Here is a 22,077-nt window from a genome sequence, read left to right on the forward strand (position 1 = left end):
TAGTATTGTCTGTCAGGAAAAGCAGGCGTGATAAACAGACCGACGAGAATTACATTTACAGCTACTGTACTGGAAAATAAAAGATGTCAAGGGTTATATGGAATTTAAAAATCCCAAACATGAGCTGAGACGGCTCAGGATGTGAAAATCACAGTTTCCTTTTGTGTTTGCATACATTACCGAAACTTAAACTGAGTGTGTGAGCAAAAAGTGAGTCTATTTGTGCACATTTGAGCATTTTGAAATTGTAATTGCATTTAACCCATTCTATACGCCTACATAGAAGCAATGGGCAGCCAAAGCTGCCCGGGAACATTATGGGATTATATTTCATGTGTTGTGGGAATTTGTTTTTAAATTTCTTTGTGTGTATTGTATTACCTGACACATATTTAATTCCCCCTATACACATACAGACACAATGGTTTCCTTTCTGTTTTCAGCTCCTGAAATAGACAATTTCAGTTCCCCTTTTACAGACAGTAGGACTAACTGTCAGAGGAATTTAAAATCAACCCACCAAAATCTACTGCAGGAAACAAATACATTTTTTAACTTGTATGGCATTTAGCAGGCAGAGTCCAGGCATATGGGAACAAACAATTTTTTATTTTATAATGCAAACTGCAACATATGAATTATATTATTTACCCAAAGGAGCAGAAAAAGGTCATATACCTGTGGCAAATACATCACACAGTCTGTGTTAAATCTAAGTCCAACACAATATTTTCATCTAAACCATAAAGGGAAAAGCCACCCTAAAATAAAATTTACATTCCTTTGATGTCGGACAGTTCATTCTTATTTTGTGAACATAATCAAGTCTCACCCAACGCCAAGACTCTCGTTTTTCCTCCACAGACAGCGCAAAAGGGAACCAGACTTTATATCAAAGTCAGTGATTTGATACGGGATATTGGCAAATATTATTCAGGATCAACAAGCTCAGACATACAGTTGCAGCTCTTTCGGGTTTCTGATTCAAGTTCTGTTCACAAATGTTAATTGAACTGTGTAATATCATAGGATTCATAAAGTGAATTCATCAGGGTTTTTGCTTTTAGAAGGCATTCTATCAAAGGATTTCTAAGCACGAACATAGCTCAGTGGAACACTGAACCTCAATCAGTTCAGTTATTGCTTAGATAAATAATATTTACTCTACAAGAGAAAGAAGTTTCACATTGTTCAGATGTAAAAAAAAAAAAAAAGCAGTTCTAAAATGTGTTGTCAAATTGACTTTTTTTTTTTGGTTGAAAAATCCCTGCGCTGTTGAAACATTTCACCATTTTGTACATCTGCATCAAGTCTTGGAAAGTTTCAGAAAGGATTAATTGATTGGCTGAAAAACCAGCCACGTGACGAAAACAGTGACAGAAGTCTTTTGTAACTCTGGAAAAAACAGTAAGTAGCACCATGTTCGCTAAGGGCAAGCCAGAAGGTAAAGGGGGAGAAGCCACATGAGCACCCAGAGTTCTGGTGTGCACTTAAGTGCTGCGGCTCGCAACAAAAACTGCAGGTCCTTCAAAGTCACTTTTTGGTCTTCATTCTCCTCCGTCGTAGTCTGGCTGTGTGCAGCTTATGCAAATATAGTCCTCCAACTCTGCTCGCTCAGCAGACAGTCCCACACAGACCTGGTGGAACCACTGATTGCAGCTACCGTCACATTGGACCCAGTTAACCTGAAAAAATAAATAAAAACCCGTTATAACAAAATCAGTTAAAACTCCTGCCATTAAAAAGGTAGTATATTTAGTAGACTGATATAAAACAAACCTCGTCGCCCTCTGGCTCTCTGCACCATGGTGCAGCACACAATGAGTAGTCCTCCTCGGAATCTGAAGCAGCGGGGTCAGACACCGGGTGTGTGGGAGAACAAGTCCGCTTAGTTTCTTCGCTCCTCACTTTGCTCTTCTTAGACTTCTTTTTGCGGCACTTCTTGGCCTTCTCGCTGTGCTGCGAGTCGGAGCTGTCCTTACGTCGCTTGGTCCTTTTGCTCGGACCGTTCCCCGTCTCCTTTTTGACACTGGACACTCCATTCTGTGTCAAGACAAAAATATTACAATACATATACCAAAAAGTAGTGATTATATATCAAGTGTGATTGAGAATATGATCTACATTTGTCGTTACCCTGTTGTGGTGGGGGCTCCCTCTCTGAGACTGTTGGTCCTGTTCTGTGTTGTTCTCACAGGGGGCACTATGTGAGAGCAGGGGGGCCAGTTTGGACAGCAGGTATCTGTACAGCTGCTCGGTTTCAGGCAGAGTGACCTGCAGCAGGAATCCCTCCACCATCAGCTCCTCCAGCTCAGGACCGAGGCCTGGGACAAATATGATGAGCAGCAGAGAGTTCAGAGATGAAAAAAAAAAAAAAAAAAATGCTAAGTGCTTAAAGCTTTAAAACTTACCCTCGAGTGGAACAGACTGGTGTTCTGTATGAAAATATGAACCGTTTATTTCCTGAGTCAGATGTGAAGATATTCCAGGTCCAACTCTCCCCTGACACAAAAAACAAATCAACTTTAGTACGCTTGACAGAGATCGGTGCGTCTACAACGCTAATGTCAAACATCAAGAGACTCATTTATTCAACTCTATTTACACGGAGTTATAAAATGTGTTTCCACTGACCATCTTTGATACTTTCTCCAGCACCCCCTCTGTGCAGGCCTGTTGAACTCTGTGCTGCCATCGCACCGTCCTCTCGATGAGGAAGCGCAGGGCATCCCCTTCTGGCAGCCGAACCCGAATCCTCTGCAGCGAAGCCAACAGGGGAAGGACCTTGTCCAGAGGGGGTTTCCTCGACCGATGGCAAAGTGGGCAAAGCCAGGCTTGGCCGTACCCGAGGTCTGCTGTTGTTGTAACACAGCCGCAGTGGAAAACGTCTCGACAAAGCTCACACTGCATCATGGCACCCGAAGGGGCCTTTTGGCAAACGCAAACACTAAGTGCACAGCAGTTTTCAGCAGGAACAAGCTTGGACTCATTTGAAGTACGCAGAGCCAACAAGATCTCCATCTCCCTCTGGCGGACCTCAGCAAGAGTGGCCATCTGTTAGGTAAGAAAATTGTACTCAATAAAAAAATAAAAAATAAATTAAAAAAAGACTAATCTCATTCGGTTTAGTAGTGTGTGTGTGTGTGTGTGTGTGTGACATAGGATAAATAAGGGCCATTTTGGATAAATTAAGGAATTTTGTATTTCTTTGTGTGTATTTTGAGCCCCTTTATTAAGTGTGAAAGTCTCACTGAAGTGTGGTAGGCATTTCAATGAGCAGACTCAAGTTCACCTGGACTTTATGCAGTTAAAAAAACAAACATTTTTGCAGCACTTCAACTTAAGTCTTAATCAAGTTGGATTTTAGGAAAGTAGTTTCTTGCAAATTTAGAACAAATATAAATTGTTAACACAAGATGACACATGCAGTTATTTGCAATCATGAGAAATGTTGTTAATCACAATTTAACAGTTTTTTTTGCAACCCTAATTATACTGTAACAAATTGTACTGAGAAAAAATAAAAAGGATAAAAAAACTACAGCTACACTCACAGCAGAGGCAGAGTCCTTGCTCTCAGAGAGCACTCTCTCTACGTCACACAGAGACTCCAGTTTTGTTGAAGATTTTTTACTGATCTGTGTAGCTTCTTTTGCTTTTTTAGGTCTTGACTTTTGATGCACGGCCCCTACATCACATCTCGGACAAAGCACCTGAAAACATAAAAGCAAAAACGCACTTTTTATTGGTCCTGTCATATTTGAAAAAACTGCTTTGAAATGAGCACACCTACTAATATCGGTTTACCTCAAGGAGAGAGAAAGGAGAGTTTTTCAGTAGGAACGTCTTCGCTGCGCTCTCCTTCCAGGTCTGAACATCACTGACGAGGGCCTCCAGTCGACTCAGCGGGTCGAGCCTCACCGGGATGCTCTCTGCTCTGAGAAGCAGCTCAGCGAGGCTGTCCAGCACAGGAATGCGTCCCCCGAGCTGCAAGCGTGCACACACAAGATTTAGAATCAAAACTCAACCATCTCAGGCCAAGTGTTAAGTGCTGAGAACATTCAGCATGGCTTAAGTTGAAATATATGTCACCTGAAGTGCTTCGGCCTCATGGAGCCATTTCTTGGCCTTGGTGATGACATCCTTCAGCTGCAGGCAGTTGGGCAGATAGGCAGGGATGTTTTCTACTTCCTGTAGAGCAGCGTTGAGTGTAGCTATGCTGTGATACGGCCTGTGAAGGAAAAATGGGCTTTAGTGAATACTAGGGATGCACCGAATCCAGATTTTTGGGGTTCGGCCGAATACCGAATCCACTGGTTAAGATTCTGCCGAATCTGAAACAGAATACTGAATCCTACTCCCATCCTCACTCCATTAACAAACTAAACACATTAATGAAGTAAACAACGTCCACAGCAGTGTATTTTTCATTTTATTTTATCTGTAAAAAAAAAAAAAGAATAGGCAACATTATGCCAGTAAGAAGTGGGAAAAACTATTTTGACAAATACTATAGACCTATGTTTACCCTATCTCAAGATCCAATCAATATCCAAAATATTAGCCTTTTAGATTCATAATCCCATAAAGTAGGCTACCCCCAGGTGTAGGGCTAGCAAAGCTGGTAATGGTCGTCTGGTTAACACAAGTTTGTAGCTGTTGTTGGCGATGTTGTGTATTGTTTAGGGTTTTTGCCACCACAAGACAAATCAGCATTGCAAATTGAACATGTAGCTCAACTTGAATCGCCTTCTTTTGACTGAAAGTACTAACAAACATTTTCACTTTCTCACAGTCTACTGCATTGAATGGTCCACCTACGTAAACACCTTCCCGTAATCAACGTTATTACGTCGACCAGCGTAGCGCGCGTAGTGCAAGCGTAGGGTTAGGTGGAAAAAAATTATATTTATTTGATTCGATTTAGACAATGTCTGATGTTGGAGTGTCACTTTATCTTTTGTCTTGTGTATTTCAATTTAAAATCTTAAGCCCTATTCGCACGGGATAAGTATTACCTGGTGACCTCCAGTCATTTGTAATAATCGCGGAGGTTGCCTGTGATCTTAATCCCGTGCGAATCGGTCATGTCTGTAATTTGTAAAGTAATAATTCCCCCGCAAATGACCTACCATATTTCGCCGAAAACGGAGGTCCTGTGATAATATTAGTCCCGTGCGAATCGGCATCTCTGTGATTTGGGGTCTAACTGGCTGCGTTGTCAATTATAAATGAAAAGTTTTGACATCATATCCGGGGGATAATGTCTGTAAATTTGTGTAAAATACAGACTTCAGTTATCCCGTGTGAATGCGCCAGACGAAATACAGACGTGTGGGGGTAATTTATAAACTACAAGAGGTCCCCAGGTAATACTTATCCCGTGCGAATAGGGCTTTAGTTACATAAAAAAAAAAAGAAGAAAAGATTTATGTAAACATCAAGTATCAGATGATCACATGACGTTGTTTTTTTTTTTTGCGGGGGGGGGGGGGGGGGGGTTTTTTTAGGGGGGGGTTTGGGGGGGCCACCCCACCACCATTTTTTTTTTTTTCCCCCATGATCCAGCTCTGCAGACTTGGCACATTTCACTCGGCACTGTCTGAAGTTAAAGCTGATTTCACGTTTTCACTTCGCGTCTGTTTTATAAAGTTACAATTGCAGTGGTGTCAAAGTATGAGATCACCGTTTAGATATGCAGACTTTACTGTATTTTAACAAAAGTTATAGTTAGCAAGTGCACATCTGGAACTAAAACGGGGTGTTCCTGAATTATCAAAGTATCAGATTTCTTGTTCATTTCATAGAAGAGATGCTCAGAACTAGTAGGTAGTAGGTGTGGTAGTGCGTTTGTTCATGTGTAATGGACGGTCTCTCATCGCTGTAGCTTATTATGTTTTTCATGGTAAATTGATATCTTATGCCGAAACTTTGTCCACCTTGACACTATTGTTTCAGAAGATTATTTTATATATAAAAAAATAAATAAATTAATAAATAAATAAAAGGTAAGAACTTTAAAAAAAAAAAAAAAAAAAAAAGGGTAAGAACAAAACAAATGATGGAAAAAAATAGCTGTAGTATCTATCTGACCTAGAACCTGGACCTAAGTCCCACTGCAGCTCAGTGTCCTCACCTGGCCTCCAAGAGGCTGAGCACCCGCTCCTCCCACTGCTCTGACACCGTCAGCAGCTCCTGCAGACGAGCCATGGCTCTCTCCACAGAGCTGTGAGGGGCCAAGCCCACGCCCTGGTCTATCAGCCTCCGCATGGTGTCCAGACAGAGGCTTTCTGGCCGGTTGCTGGCTTGCTGCACGGCCTCCAGCCAGCGTGCCTGCTCCAGTCGCTCCCTCAGCAGGGCGAGCTGAGGGAGCTCCACGTCCAGGCCCAGGCTCACGTCCAGCAGCTCCTGCAGCTCCAGCGGGCCGGGCGACTCATCAGATAGGAGGCGCTGGCTGCGCTGCTGGAAGTCATCCACCCGGGTCAACAGGTCCTGGGGGGGGTGTCACATTCAACAGGCATTTAGGGCGGATATTTGACTACTGAGACAAGACTTTATTCAAAAACAAAGCCAAATTCACTCACATAAACCAAAGATTCAGACATTGTTCGAATGTACAGTGAAAATGTGATGACACAGAAACGTTTGGAGCGCTTTAACGCATGCTAATTTCTCAAAGGAACCAATTCAACTTTAATGATGACCTACGGAGTGCCTTGGATTATTCTTGAAGGAGACATGCTGCTTTTTTACCTTTTTTTTTTTTTTACAAATTCTGGAATTGAGATCCGTTCCCACTCATCTCCCTTCTCATGAGATAACAACGTGAATGACTTTTAGGATTCAGGTAGTCATGTGAAGAAGAAGGTGTCTAAGCCAAGCTAACCTTCAGTAAAGGAGCCTGTCGGATGTTGCACGGCAGGTTGTCGAACTGTCTGACAAAAGACCTCAGCTCCTCAACAGTCAACTCGTTCTGGTTTTGAGACTTTCCTCCTCCAGAACGATACCTGAAATACAAACAAAAACTCTCAGAAAAATGACAGAATTGTCTTTAACAGCTAAGAAAAAAAAAGAATGTCTTCAAACTACAACGCTGGCACCTTGAAAATAAAAGTCTGCGTTCTGCAACCTTTGGCTTTCAAAATACAAACCGTAATAATGATACAATGATACAATGGGGTCAATAACAACCACAAAGTGTGACGCATTATGGGTCAGAATGAACATGGCTGGTTTTTATGGATGGGATATTTATGGTCTTATTCTGATTCATAGAGAAGTCAAAAAAGTTGTTTAACACAATTTGAATCTAAACAGACAAGTGTCAAAATCTATTTGACGTACCTCGTCTGCCTCTTTCCATTGAGAAGCTGTTGTGCCATCACTGCTACTTTATCAGCCTCTGAGACGACTTTGCGTAGCCGATCCAGGAGGCTGATTTGTGGGAACGCCCTCGTTTCTGCCAGCTCCACCAGGCTGTGAAGCTCTTCCAAACCTGACCAGAAAGCAAAGTATAACCTATAAGGTAAAGTAATATAATACAGTGCGAGTAGTAATGACTATCTCCTTAAAATGAGGGCATTTTTTTACGTTAACGTTTGTAGTACAGAATGTTTTTTCATTGACTTCTAACCTCTTTTCTTATTTCCTTTGTTCTCCAGGATGTCCTGCACACTACAGAGCCAGTCTTTATAGGACTCTGCACGCAGCTTCACTGATGCCATCATGGGATACAACTCATCCAGTGTAAACTTGTAACTGCAGGGACAGAGACAAAACAAGGAAATTAATGAACAATGATGATTGACATTTGTCAAGGTTCAATAAAAAGTTATATTACTCCTACCTAATGCCAAACGTAAATTACACTTTTGTCTGAATTTACTTTAGATGGGAAACTGGACATAGGAAGGCAGCCAGGCTTTTTTTCTTTTTACATTTAACAGCTGATTTTTAACAGCAGATTTTCATGAGAGTGAGCAGGGAATTTGGTTTCTTTACTTGGTGATAGACATATTTCAAATCAGACAAAAACTGAAACTAGGGCTCATTTTTCCTGAGTAAGTGCCGCGTGCTGGGTCTTTCACAGTTTAAAGTTACTTAGTTAAACACCTTTATTTCACACTTTATGTAAGAACATGTCATCAAAGCTGCCAACTTCTGCCAGTTTGTTTCTCACATTATTGTTTTGGCTGATGATAAAAAGGAGCTGTGATTTTGTGAGAAGGACAGCATTGGGGAAAAACCTGATGCAAGCAGCCTTAGGCATGCCCAAGAGGTAGTTTAGCAGATGCTGATTAGGGCTGCACAATATGAGGAAAATATGCAATTGTGATTATTTTCACTGATATTGCGATATGATTCACTATATTGGAGGGAATGATCATTTTTGTATCGTTATTCTCATTTACATTAACAAATATTAAAATTAAAACAATTAAAATGATTATAGTGTGATTTTTGCAAGGATTTGTACTAGGGATGGGGAAAGAAAAAAAAAAAAATCGATACAGCATAGTATCGCAATATTTTCCAATGGCAATACTGTATTGATATACAGACACTAAGTATCGATCTTTTATTATATATGTGTTGGTCAGTTTGTCTGCTTGACAATCTCGTTTTGCAGCAATAAAATTGAAGTGAAATGAACAAACAGAGACATGATCTTTTTAGACAAAACAGATGTTGACAAAGTTTCCTTTTGGGGACATAATTTGAAATTGGAAAAAGGTAATAAATTGCAATATATATCGCAGAATATTGCAATATGTTTAAAATCGCAATAATATCGTATCGTGACATAAGTATTGTGTTGATATCGTATCGTGAGGCCTCTGGTGATTCCCACCCCTAATCTGTACCAAACTAAGAGGTTTACTTTAGTCTGTAGGATACGATTTGAGGTTTGACACATATTTTGCCTTCAACAAATACAGTATTGCGAGCCCCCCCCCGCGATTTGGATTTGCACAAGTCCATATTGTGATTTGGATAAAAAGTGCGATTAATTGTGCAGCCCTAATGCAGATGATTCATAATAGTACTAAAAACAAAACATAAGTTAAATTCAGAAGCGAGCATGTTCAGTTGTTGTGGTTACTGGAGACTCACTGGAGTGTAAGGTTGCTATGAGGACAGGAGCAGAGGTCCCGGGGGTGGTACAGACAAACCATCTTGCCAGGACTGCACGCACAGGTGATGCCAGACAGGTAGCAGGTGGTCCGACACTTGCAGCACTGCCGCTCCTCGTCTGGGAGCACCTCATAATCAACTTGTAGAGATTGCACCACACCCTGGGGAAAACAATTCACTGTCATTAGAGCCGCAGAGGAGACATCATATGACAGCTGTGCAGGCAGAAAAAGTGTCCTTCAAAAGTTCAACGTTTTCTCTAATGTATCCTTGATGACACATCATTAAGGGTGTACCAGCTTTGCTATAACTGCCCCCATAAGCGCTAATACAACAAACGAAAATAAAATATTATTTAAAATATTTTTTTAAATAAAAAAATAATGTGATTCAGACCTTTAATTCAAACAACTTGCACTGTTAAAATGTGTTCAGTTTTCTTAAGTCAAGTTTGTGACCTATTAACTGTTTGGAATGATATGCAACTTTCCATATCACTCTCTTCACCTCCTGGATGTCTATAATGTGTGCTGAAATACTAAAACTACACCCTGTCATCGTTGAACTTTGTTAATCCACTGTATTAATAAAAAAAAAAAAAAAAGACAATAGATCCTTAAGAGAAGAACTCCTCACCATCTTGTTAATCTTTTCTCTAAGTCGTTGTTCTTCTTGGACCATTACAGTCATCTCCTTCTGCACGGCTGACGCCAGCTCCACATCCATTGTGTCTGCTTTATAGGCCATGTTACAGACCATCTCGTCATGTGAGAAGACACAGTACCTGCTCAGCTGGCGATAGTGGGTCACGCATTCACGGCCGATGGGCATCTGCCAGAAAATAAATAGACAAGTTTGAGTTTACTAAATTTGTAAAAAAGGATTACAATTGTTTTAATCCTGTTTTGTAAAACACTTTGGGATACACCTCGGCATGAAAGGTGCTATACAAACAAAGTTATCATCATACAATTTGTTACACTTTTGTTTCCCACCAATTATTTTATTTGCATACTTACATGTATATTTCTCAGTCAAATCGAGGTGCATAAACAGAACTCCTATTGTGTAACACCATGGCATGTATAAAATGAATCTGGTATTGCGTAGTAACAGATTTCCTTACCCAGTCCATGGTGCAAAAGTTGACAGCTTCAGCAAAGTTGAAGCCCTGGTTGAATCCACTGTGGTAAGCTCGGGGGAAAGTGATGACAAACTCGCCTGCACATTGGTTGGTGCGATAGATCTAGTTATCAGTAAGAAAAGGAGAAGAAAAAAAATTATAATTTGTTATAAACCCAGCAAAGTGCCGATGTCTTGAGTTATATTAGTTTTCGTTAAAAATCTAGACTTTGATTTATTATGTACTTAAAGTAAAAGATTTTCTCCAAAAAAAACAAGACAAGAAACTACAACATGTTTAAAATGTGTAGCTACTTTGATGATGCCAGAGGAGTATCATATTTGATTTATATTAACTGACATACTTTGTTGTGCAACTGTGATGTGTAAAATGTAAGGACTTTCGTCATCACACTCAGCGGACAAAGATCTCGCTTTGTTTCAGACCTTTAAATGTGATGATTAATAAATAAGTGCAACAGTCAGAGCAGGTTACCGGGACGCCGTTGTTCATCAGCGTGTTGGGATTCATGATGGTGACCAGCTGGTGAAGGAGGTCTGGCTGGGACTCAAACAGCTCCGGTGCCAGGTTCTTCATGACCGACTCCAGGTGCTCTGCGGCATAACCAGGCGCCCCATACCACGTCTTCGGCTCCCCCCTGCAAATATGGTCAAGACTATTAGTGAAAAATACTACTAAAGACTAAGCATCACCACACAAATTTCTTTGAACATTATAAGAATAACTTTTCAGAAATGAATCACATTTACAAAACTGCATTTCTTGTGAAAGTAACAGTACGTTCCTCGTGTAAGAAAGTCAAACTTCTACATTAGAAAATCACTATAAAAAGATACACAATAGAGTTTAGAGAGAGTGCACTCTACCAGTGAAGGTAGTTTATTGAGTAGCTCCAGTGGTCCTCGATATGCCAGCAGAAGGAGGAGAAGCACATGCCCACATACAGCCAGGGTAACTTCATCCCACAGATGTCGGCTGTAATGTGAGTCAGCACGGAGGAATCCAGCACCGGCATGTTGTTCAGGTTCCAGCCGCTGCTCAGGTAATGCTGCAGGTGAGACACAGGTCTCAATACTACACTTTACTTTAATAATAATAATAATAATAATAATAATAATAATAATAATAATAATTTGTATAGCGCTTTCATGGACTCAAAGTCACTTGCTTTCTTTCTTCAATTTCTACTCAAATATAGCCTTGTTCAGCTGGCTTTATAGTTGTTATCACTGGGAAAACTGATTGTAACATTACACCTGTGCTGCTAATTTTCCAGACAACCAGCCAAAAACCTGCAAATTGCTTAAGGAAATACTGAAAGTTGTTTTGAAAAACATTATTTGTAGTACTTCAGTTATTTTGGCTTTGATGATCAATGTCTATGAAGTATTGAGGGTGGGCATGTTTTTTTAGACATGTGGTATGACAAAATCAATCTTTGAAGGTTGTGGAGGTAAACTATTATATACATTTCCCCCTTTACAACCCCATGACCACTTATATTTTAAGGTTTTAGAGAGACAAAAGGTAGTTATAATAATACTTCAGCCCCAAAACAGCAGGCAGATTGTACCTCATCCTCTGGAGAGACTTCAAAATGGCTGTTACTCAAAGGGAAACCACTCCCAAACTCCTTGGAGGCGATGTCTGCTCCATACTCCACAGTGACATCCTCCTCAATGGTGCTGACCAGACGCCAGAACTCCTTCTCCACTAGCTCAGTGGGAACCATCTAAAACACACAAGGAGATGACATGGTGTGATTGTGTGCTGTATGAACACAAAGTGTAGATAACTGAAGCTAGTTGCATCACAAGCGTTTCAGTGTTATCACTGCAACACATGTCAGAATGTGTCTGCTGGGACCAATGACAAGAACGTCAGCTTTTTTCTTTGGGGGGGTGGGGTTCCTGTCAGATAAACAGGACTCTCTCTGAAGTGAGTTATCAAAGCATTCCTTTGTTACAGACCAAAGTTATAAAAAAAAAAAGTTATGGAGCATTCAGGACTGTTTTCCTCGAAGATCTTCCAAAGTCTGCCTTATAAACAGAAATATTTCAAATTATTAAAATAACTAGTGTGTGCATGCTAATTTTACAAGAGGTTTGGTGGTTGAATGAAAACACTTAATTACACCAGTAAAAATGTCAGCACAACTTCTGTTTCCACTGTGCCAAACATGTTATGTATTATATTATAGCACACGTCATGGTTTAACATAATAAATAATAAATCAACTTTATTCAAGACAGAGGTCCATAGAGACAATACATACCATACATACCATACATCCATAACAATACAAAACATTTAAGAATGGTGCCGATGAGGCATCATTTATTAAAATATATACAGGCTTCGAGTCCAATGTTTCCAAAAGCAAGATGTATACCTTGTGTCACTCTTAGAAACATCAACTATGGACACAATGATCATATTCTTAGACCCTGTCAGTCTGCACATGAATCTATACATACAATTTCTTAAAACAGCATTAAAAGTGGGCACATTGTTAGACACAAACATTTCACTGGCACTACTCCCCCTAGGAATGTTAAGCACAATTCTCAGTGCATCATTGTAAGCCACTTGAAGTTTTTTTATTTTCGACTCTCTAAAATTACACTACAAGTGGGCAGTATACAGTGGAGTGCAATAGGTTTTGAAGAGTGAGATTTTTTTCAAAGAATGACACTGTAAATGAACATCTGATATCAGAGGTCTTCCATAGCCATTTATACTGTCCATGGAAGTCCATCATTAAGTTCATTTCAATCTGTCCTGGCTAAAAACAACAGCATAACTTTGATAATTTGATTACTTATCAATAGACATAGTTATCCATGTTAATATCCTATATTTGACCATGTATTACCTTTTTTCATCGCTCTATGCATATATATGTCCATATTTTAAATAAACCTTTACATACATGATATAACTTGTACAGAAGAGCAACTTTCATCTAAAGTAAGAACACAAACAACCATACTTAAACCAGTGATTTAGATTAAAGTGTAATTACCAACAAAAACACGTTGACCAATTACCGTATTGGCCCAAATATAAGACAATCCTGATTATAAGACGACTTCAAAAAATACTTTTTGAAGACCAAATCTTGTTTTTATTAAGAAAATCATCCCACAGAACGTCATCCTCCCTGCCCGGCGGCTCAATATTTGGCACCATCTGCTGTTGTGAATGTATATGGACATGTGAAACCCAGAATATAAGACGACCCCACTTTTCAGACGTATTACCAGGAAAAAAAAAAAACTGTCTTATATTCAGGCCAATACAGTAGAAGGGAAATCTCTTCGTTATCAATTAACAAGTGATGCAAACTCACATGAACTGGCATGTTGAAATAATCAGACTTGAAGGAATCTGCCATGTCTCCAAATGCCTGGAGGGTGTAGCTCCTGCTGGCCTGCTCAAAACCAAAAGCGACAGGAGGTTTGCCACATTCCTGTAAAAAAAAAAAAAAAAAGATGAAGTTAAACACTTGGGAGTTTTATTATATTCGTGAATATCAGGCAGATGATTATACACTGTTCCACATTATGAGCTTCTCTGCCAGGATTAATAGTACGGAATTAGGAAGCCGAAGGTGGGAATGACGTCACACCCGAGTTGAATGCGTTCCATTTACAAGTCGGATTTTCATTGTTTTCATTAGCTCTAGCCAGGTTGTTAGCAATGCCAGTTTACAACAACGCATTACGCTGTTTTTCGTGCATACAAACAGCGTAACAACATGTCCACAGATAGAAGATTGACAGCGCTGCGTGTACGACTGATTTAGTGAGACACAAATAACACAGAAGTGCTTATAACTGTATGTTACTACAGCTTTCACAACTGTTGATGCACGGAGCAGCCGTGTTGGATTATTAGCTTGGGTTACTTAGTGGTTGTCCGAGTTCCGAGCTCGGAAATCCGAGGTCAGGGGGCGAGTTTGGACTTTGACCTCGGAAAATCCGACATCCGAGTACATATGGAACACACTATAAGCTCCCTGGGGGTGCAGCTCACCTGAGCCAGGCACTTGGGGCATCTCCAGTCGCCTTTGGGAACGTCGTGGAGGGGAGGGATAAGGCAGAAGATGTGATAGCTGTCATCACAGCCGTCACACAACAGCAGGCGGTCCTCAGCAGTCCCCTTGCCACAAACCAGGCACATGTACTGGTCCACCTGAGGAGAAGGGACAACTGTTAAGTGCTGTCTTTGTGCGGCGATGTGCAATTTTCTCTAATGTGTCATTCACAGCAGAGTTACAACACTACAACATGAAACATGTTTTTTACTGGCACAATATTGGAATTATAGTGATGTAAGCCAAGATTTCAATACAAAACAATATACCTACTTTATTCGAGGGAGGTCTCTTATCTAATACGGTTTCTTCATAATCTGTTGGATGTTTAATGGGTTCCCGTTTGACCTCCGTAATCGCCATCCTCACTGAAAGACACGGGGGAAGGCTCAATGGAAGCTTTAAGATTCTCCAGTGATGTCACTCATCACATCCGGCACATTCCCCTTTTTCTCTGTAATCGAAGCAGCACTGCTTGCTTTGTTCTTACCAGGTTCTTGTTTGCCAACATAGGTTCCCATCCTCCTCCTAAGATTGGGACGATTCTCACAAACTTCCCCTGGTTCGGTTTTAACACAACCTCTCTGTCAGAGTCACAGTGAGAGTCAGAGAGAAACAGAGACAGAGAGTGAGACAGAGAACAGGTGTTTATTTTACTGGGTCCTCAAAAAAATATGAGGGATACTCCTTAACAAAAAAAACAAAAAAAACAAAAAACAAGGTCAAAAACATATGGCTTCACTATTAAAGTGCAAAATGGCCACAGTCACAATATAGATCAGCTGGTTGTCGGTCAAAAGTATTCCTGTGTGTAGATTGCATAGGAGTATAAACATATACTTAAACATCCATATTTAAGAACACACATTAGCATATCATACACATATTGAATTAAACATAGCACAAGTGACAATGTCAGAGAGAGAGAGAGAGAGAGAGAGAGAGAGAGAGAGAGAGAGAGAGAGAGAGAGAGAGAGACTCACTTCAGATCTCATGCGTTTCGCTCGGCGAGCGATGCTGCAGGTCTCCTGAGGCTGGACAGACTGCCGCTGCGGCAGGTCGTGAGGAGTGTACTCCTTATCTTTAGTGTCATTGGTCAAGGTGGCTCTCTGCAATGAGAAACAGGTGAATGTGATGAAAGTGCCTTCAGATATTCATTCTACTTCTTCAAAAGACACCATACACAAGAAATGCTATTATGAAAGTGGGGAGCTGGAGCCAAATCTCATAGTTTCTCAAAAAAAACTAAAAAAAAACTGGTGTGTTCCTAATATTGTACTGTACCTGTGATTTTATTCTTGTCAGTTCTAGTTTTATGACACTGAGAACACCAGCGCTACCAAGTTCAATTTAAACCAGCAATCAATCCGTTTCACAACAACTGTAAAAGTGAAATATGTGGCTGAATATAACTGCAGACACATAGCATTTAGAAGAAAATCCCTAATCTTTTAGGAATGTGATGCAGAAAAACATCACTTTAAAAACCAAAACCTTTTCTATGGAAAAATATCCTGAGATTATTAAGGTATCCGATGAATGAAAGGCCATACAAACACTGTAGTATTTACAAGATGTTGCCCTGCCCCAGTAAAAGACCACTCCTCCATACCTGGCGCTGATTAGCAGCTGCTGTTTCTACGACATTCTCAGGACCAAACTAAGACAAGATCAAAGGACCCCTTAAATTAAATTAAAATAAAGATGTTACCAAATTCTAATGCTGTCAACTATCATAATACTGTGTATTAAGCTGGTAGAGAAAGAGTTCTACTCACCACCTATGGTTTATACTAATAAACTGTGCAACTTGAAAAAGGCACTTAAAAAAGGTCTGAATTCTTCCAATAAAAACGTGCACTCAATTTCAAACAACAATTATAAACAAGTTGCTCTGCTGGGAAAAGAAAACGATAAGCGATAGGGAACGTACAGGCTGATTGTCTCCAGTCTGGAACAGGTTATATGGGTAGAGGATCCTCTCATAGTGGGCCCGCAGATGGGAGCCAATAGCCTTGCCTGGAGCAAAGCCCAACCTGACGGATATCTTAGTCCAGCGCCGCTCTCTGCAGACGGCATCGAAACCTCCCTCTTCATTCACCAGCTTGGAAAGAGAAAAATTTAATATTCAGTCTGTATGTGAGGAAACTTGTTTTATTGGGAATTTCTTTAAAACCTACAAAAAATAAATCTTTATAGAGTCCTGATATTAAAACCAGCCAGGATTTGCACGCACCTTATTCAGCTGGTAAAGATCCAAAATCTTTCTTTCCACGTGAGGGATTTTCAGAGTGCATCCTTGAAGCTCCCAGAACTTTGCTATTTGATCCAGGAAGTTAAGCTTAACTCTGGTCTGAGCCTAAAGTATAGTGAAACAAACAATAATGTTTATTGAACATGTTCATTGTTTATCCTTTATCAATGACATGATAACAAAACAGCTTAACAAGAATTCATCATATATACTATATTAAAGCTGTAAATTGTTTGTTTTACATTTGTATTGTTTGTGAAAATGGACGAAGACGGGACCATTGTAGCAATAACTTAAAATGCCAGAATAAAATAATACATTTTTATTTACCAAATACCCCATTTACACTCACCACATGTTATGGGTCTTAAATATATATAAACATAATAAATAAATGAATGTACCTCCAACTCATTAAGTCTTTGTATCCGTGGTGTGAATTTCAGTCTGTCAACATCACAGGCAAATGGTGGCTGCCATTCCTGAGAAAACAATAAAAAAAATAACAATTATGAAGCAAAATGACACCAAATCTTGGATGGGTACCCTGAAACAAAAGTCTTTGAAACTAAATTTTGTTTGTCAGAAAGAGTACATCGTGTACAACAACCTTACTACTAAACACCCAGTCTGAACATACAAGACAATGCAGTTACTCTAGTAACCCCACAGACTGTTATTAAAAGGCTGAAATACAGGAAGTCATAGTAGCGTGTCTGTGCAAACATGCTGTGCACAGGAAATTACCGTAGGTTGGTCAATAATTTCTAAGAACGGTTGATTACATGTGCAATTAGACTAAAATTTTAAAATGTCTGCAAAATGCGTTTGTCTTATTCATCAAATAACGTCACCAGGATGCGATTCCATGAAACACACAAAACTATCACATTGCTGCCTGTCGCTATGTGAAGGAGTTAACCACACCAACGTGACCACGCCATCTGTCTTACTGACAGATTAAAAACACTGACATGCCTGATATTAATGCACTTCTCTGCACTGTATTAAAACAAAAACCTATTCACGCTAGATCACACAACTTCCTGCAAGACCAGAGAAGATGGTGTCAGCGATGGCTCAAGAGTCAGCAAGATAATCTCGGTTTTACATTATTAAACGTGTGATACCACCCTCCTGCTGAATTGTCAAGTGTGAGAATATTAACAAATGAGAGAAAAACTTGAGAAGTTGGGTGACTGTGATGGAAAGTGTGCTATCCTGGCTGATATGAAGTTGATAATGGTTTACATAGTCATAATTATATTGTTACTTTGGTAACTAAAAATAAATAAAAAATGTTATTAGTATGAACAAAACTCTAAACTGTAAAATGTAGAGTTGAAATAATCCAGCTATTTCTCCAAAAATGTCCAACATCCCAGATTAATTTCTGACACTGTGGAACAGACAGAAATGCTTATCTTAGCGATAAGTTTCAGATTTGGCCTTCAAAACACAATGCAAGAAATGTTCTCAGACAAGCTGACCAGTTTCACACTGTTTAAGGTGTTCACTCAAATCTTTTAATTCTACATGAATCCATAAACTGAAAGTATGCATAGCCACGCCTGCTCTGCCACAGCACTGATTGGATGGTTACTTTTTCTTTGATGGCTCAGATTCTGAGCTCAACACTGAAAAAAACCCGACCACATTATGAATACCAATCTAAAATAGATTAACTAAACAGGCTTTGAAATATTTGCACGATATATTTATTTGATTTTTACATATTGAAGTATATTTCATTCAATGTTATTACAGAGTAATTTGTAACTGACACTGCATTGCAATGAAAAGTGGATGTGCCAAATTGGCATGCAAGATGTGTAAACCGATCATGTAAAATTAGGCCACCGCTCTGGGTCCAATTCAAACTTTAATTATCCCAATATTTCTTAATTGGTACAGAAGCACATAGTTCTTTTATTTTATTTATTTTTTATAGTCAGCATTTTCTTTCTGACCACCTGCTGCATGCAATGTTACTGTGGGATTAGCACTAGAAAATGTAAAATGCGGCACACAAGATTTACTGGGTCTGGCCAGGCCTTTTTTCTTACTAGGATAGAAATGCTGGTCAGAGTAGGGACAACAATGGCCGCATTAACACAACCTTATCATCTGTAGGCAAAGCTGGATTAGAACCACAATTGCCCTGGCACAAAAGAAAAACAATCACTTTGAAACATATGGAACTGCATTGGTTTTTTGTTTGCCATCCTTCACACACAAGTCTGACCACACCAGTTAGGAGTAAAAGTGCAGTTTTGGTCTGAACATGACAAGCCTTCCTACCAAGCACAAAATGACAAATGCAGGTGGTGACTTGTTAACCACAAACAGCCTTAAGATGCAAATCATTTCCATATGTGCTACTAACATCTACAGTCAAAATGTGATCAGTGCAAAACCTTGGAAGAAATACTGACCGCATACTGTGCACCCAGAAATCACTGATCAAAAACAGGTTGTGATGCAATGTCTTCTTCCCTTCTAAAACAAATCGCTCTTTTTGTTTATACTAGTGAAAAAGGAAACAAAGAAAAGGAGATCTCAAGCCAGATCACATCTTAAAAACAAAAAAAAAAAAAAAAAACACACAGGACGTTGCATGTAGATACACTGTAAAACTTTGCCATACTAGCCTCCAGGATGCCCCCATGTCCTCTTTATACAAACACACAAAACAAACACTTAAAAATGTGCTTCAGTAGATCTCCACTCTCATGAGACAGATTCACATTGCTGAAGGATTTATGGTTGTTTATTGGGTTGTTTGGCCCACACATCACCCGGGAGCCAAATTCTGGTCTGAATGTTCAGTAGATAATGCTGGTGCGTGACACAGGGCTGTAGACAATGGTGCTTACACAGGGTTGGAAAAATGGTAGAGTTTGACTAAAACGAAAAATTTCCTTTTTGGTATCAGTTTTATATAAAAGCAGGCATTGTATTTTAACTTTTTGGATATGCTGCTTCTTACCATATCGTTATTTGGTTTAGTAAAAATAATTAACTTGCATTTTTTAAAACCCTTCATAAAGATCCCAGTAAATACACACCTCTTGCCATGATAACTTAAAGCTGTCCAGGCTAGAGTGTAGTAGCCTATAGCTTTGTCTCTTAAGTAGGCTACTTCTATATTATAACAATCTCTTTATAAAAAGAGATTATGCACTGGTCAAAATAATGCAGTAAATTCTTATGTTTACATGAGCTGTCCACTTTCAGCCATGCCTTCAAATAATTTTTTTACAGTCTATGCTTCAAATGCAGGTTTCTCTTTGGATGAGCAAACACCAAGCAGTCCCCGACCCACCCATTTTTTTTTTTTTTTGGTTATGTTGCAGCCCATTCACTCTTACCCGTCCTGTTTAGCCGCACAAAATGGGCTTTTACAGCTTGCTTATTTCTACTTAACATGAGTCTCATGTTATCTGAGGGCTTACAATTTCCATAAAACAAATTCCATCCATGACCTTAATGTTTTAAAACTGACACATTGATAACAGTCAGAAATTATGTCATCAGTCATGGTTATATAATTTATTCCAGTAGAATTTGCCCTTTATCTAATTTGCGTGGAAGCTTGACACACCCTTGAATAAGATACACCCCCTCTCTCATCCCAATGTATCAGAAATAAGGTCATGTCATTTTGGGAAGAAAAAAAAAACAAAACAAAACAAAAAAAGTCTATAACTAACGTTACTTTCGGTCCTGAAATACTTCATATTTGACTCATGCGATGTGTTAGAGAAGTGTGGATTATGGCATAATAATCTTCCAATTAGAAATATATATATATATATATATATATATAGTCCAAGAGTTGTTTTCATGATAACGATATAACGTTATTACGCAAGTTAGCTCACAAACTTAACGCTGTCAACAATCTGAGATGATCGTAATCAAGTAGGTTTCAGACATGTTAGCTAAAGCTATGATAACAAACAGAGAAACAGAGGAACCGTTGAGCTCGCTGTTATAAAGCGTCCCTTCTCTCCATAAACAGTTGGTCACCAAGCACGTAGCTACGTAACCGTTAGCCAACGTTACGTGTCAGACAACTGCAGCTTTAAACAGGCCTGATTAACGTTAGCTAGGTCACCTCATACTGGCTAAATCCGTCGAAACGTGCTGGGAAAGTTAAGCTATACGTTTAACTAACTGTTTAAAAGTTGTGGGCAAATGATTAGTTACAATCTTGGTGAGCTAGCTAATGCCCGTGCGGCCAGTCCAGGAAGCATTTCATACTGCGCTAACGTTCACACTTTTATTTGCATACAGACAAACTTTAGCGTTTGATGATTATTATTATTTTTTAGAAACGTTCTGTAGGCTAGCTAAGTGGTATATAAATAATAACAAATACACGTCTGGAGGTTAAAAACCTAGTCAGGAAACTGATTTCTCAGTCTGATAATGCTTCACTATCGTTGCTGCAAACACAACACACTAAGCTCTGGCTAGCTGACAATTCAAGTCGGAGCCGCAATCCGCCATGTTGAAAGCGGTCTAAAAACACAACTTTGCCTGCTAAATTATAAACACCAGCTGAGGCCAACAAACCACGCCAAAAAAAGCCTGGAATAACTGTCAAAATGAAGAATCACTCACCGGCGGCGGTCGGACCTTGCAGATGCCAGTTTTCTCTGCAATGGGTCGTATTTTGTTGATGTACGCAAAAGGGTCGGCAAATTCCTCCCAGCTGGGCTCAAAAACAGGACACTCCGGAGGGGGAATGAACTCATTCAGCTGTGGTTGAGTCATCGTTGCATCTTCGTTATGACTGCAGCTGAAATATTGTTATAGTCCTCACGCCGAATATGCTCGCTATGAATTTTCTGCCTTTCAGTTCATGTCCACTCTCCACTCATTGAACTCAAAGACGAATTATCTAGTTGGAGATGAGAGGTGACAGCTAGTGACTGTGTCCCTCCGCTTCAAAAAGTAGACACCCACAACCTACAATCATTTTTACACCCGAGTTTGAGTTTATATCGCACGCAAACACACTATTTAGGCATTATTAAATGTGCCAATACGTATTGTGTATATCATTGTTTTTACTACACTGATACAGCTCGTTCGTATCTGTTTAAATGAGTGCAGTGCCTGAAGGTCTGAGTAAACACCTTTACCGTCATTTCAATCTACTTTAATACCGTTCCGAAATAAACTAGAATATAGTTTGCTCTCACACAGTTAACACTTTATGATCACAGTTCTCTTCAGTTAGGGATTATACACTTTATTGGTTCCGTGGTTTCCTATCAGATGATTGCCCCCCTGTTGGATGAGTTTGATCCGTGCACCCTTATGCCACGCGGGTGTACTGTGTTGAGTCAGTTTACAGATAAAGGGATTAGTTGCTTCGGCTCTTCCTTACCCCGCCCGGTTTAGCCAAAATAATAGACGTATCAGACGGTACAT

The 22,077-nt window shown here is 39.7% G+C and overlaps 1 protein-coding gene across 1 annotated transcript; it reads right to left on the reverse strand.

Moving 5' to 3' along the window:
• Positions 1-588: 588 nt before the first annotated feature.
• On the reverse strand, positions 589-21,414 carry kdm5ba (lysine (K)-specific demethylase 5Ba). Its single transcript, XM_039797074.1, has 27 exons — positions 21,262-21,414; positions 17,037-17,114; positions 16,615-16,737; positions 16,312-16,482; positions 15,362-15,487; positions 14,869-14,962; positions 14,652-14,746; positions 14,318-14,476; positions 13,632-13,751; positions 11,853-12,011; positions 11,146-11,327; positions 10,754-10,916; positions 10,262-10,381; positions 9,772-9,966; positions 9,115-9,296; positions 7,634-7,758; positions 7,345-7,495; positions 6,887-7,007; positions 6,137-6,492; positions 4,093-4,231; positions 3,808-3,987; positions 3,555-3,713; positions 2,635-3,054; positions 2,412-2,502; positions 2,137-2,324; positions 1,780-2,043; positions 589-1,685 (listed from the first exon to the last, which is right to left on the reverse strand). Exons 1-27 carry the CDS (start codon positions 21,412-21,414, stop codon positions 1,548-1,550), a joined length of 4,452 nt encoding a protein of 1,483 aa, XP_039653008.1. The 3' UTR covers positions 589-1,547.
• Positions 21,415-22,077: the final 663 nt, after the last annotated feature.

This window comes from Perca fluviatilis, chromosome 4 (genome assembly GCF_010015445.1).
Source record: "Perca fluviatilis chromosome 4, GENO_Pfluv_1.0, whole genome shotgun sequence".
NCBI classification, from domain to species: domain Eukaryota; kingdom Metazoa; phylum Chordata; class Actinopteri; order Perciformes; family Percidae; genus Perca; species Perca fluviatilis.

Bases quoted from the DNA above. Each gene is read 5' to 3' on its own strand.
- kdm5ba (XM_039797074.1), bottom strand. From the start codon at position 21,414: ATGACTCAACCACAGCTGAATGAGTTCATTCCCCCTCCGGAGTGTCCT. The intron at 14,477-14,651 runs GTAGGTATATTG...CCTTCTCCTCAG, and splicing joins AGAGACCTCCCTCGAATAAA to GTGGACCAGTACATGTGCCT. The intron at 7,008-7,344 runs GTACGTCAAATA...TTTGTATTTCAG, and splicing joins AATGGAAAGAGGCAGACGAG to GTATCGTTCTGGAGGAGGAA.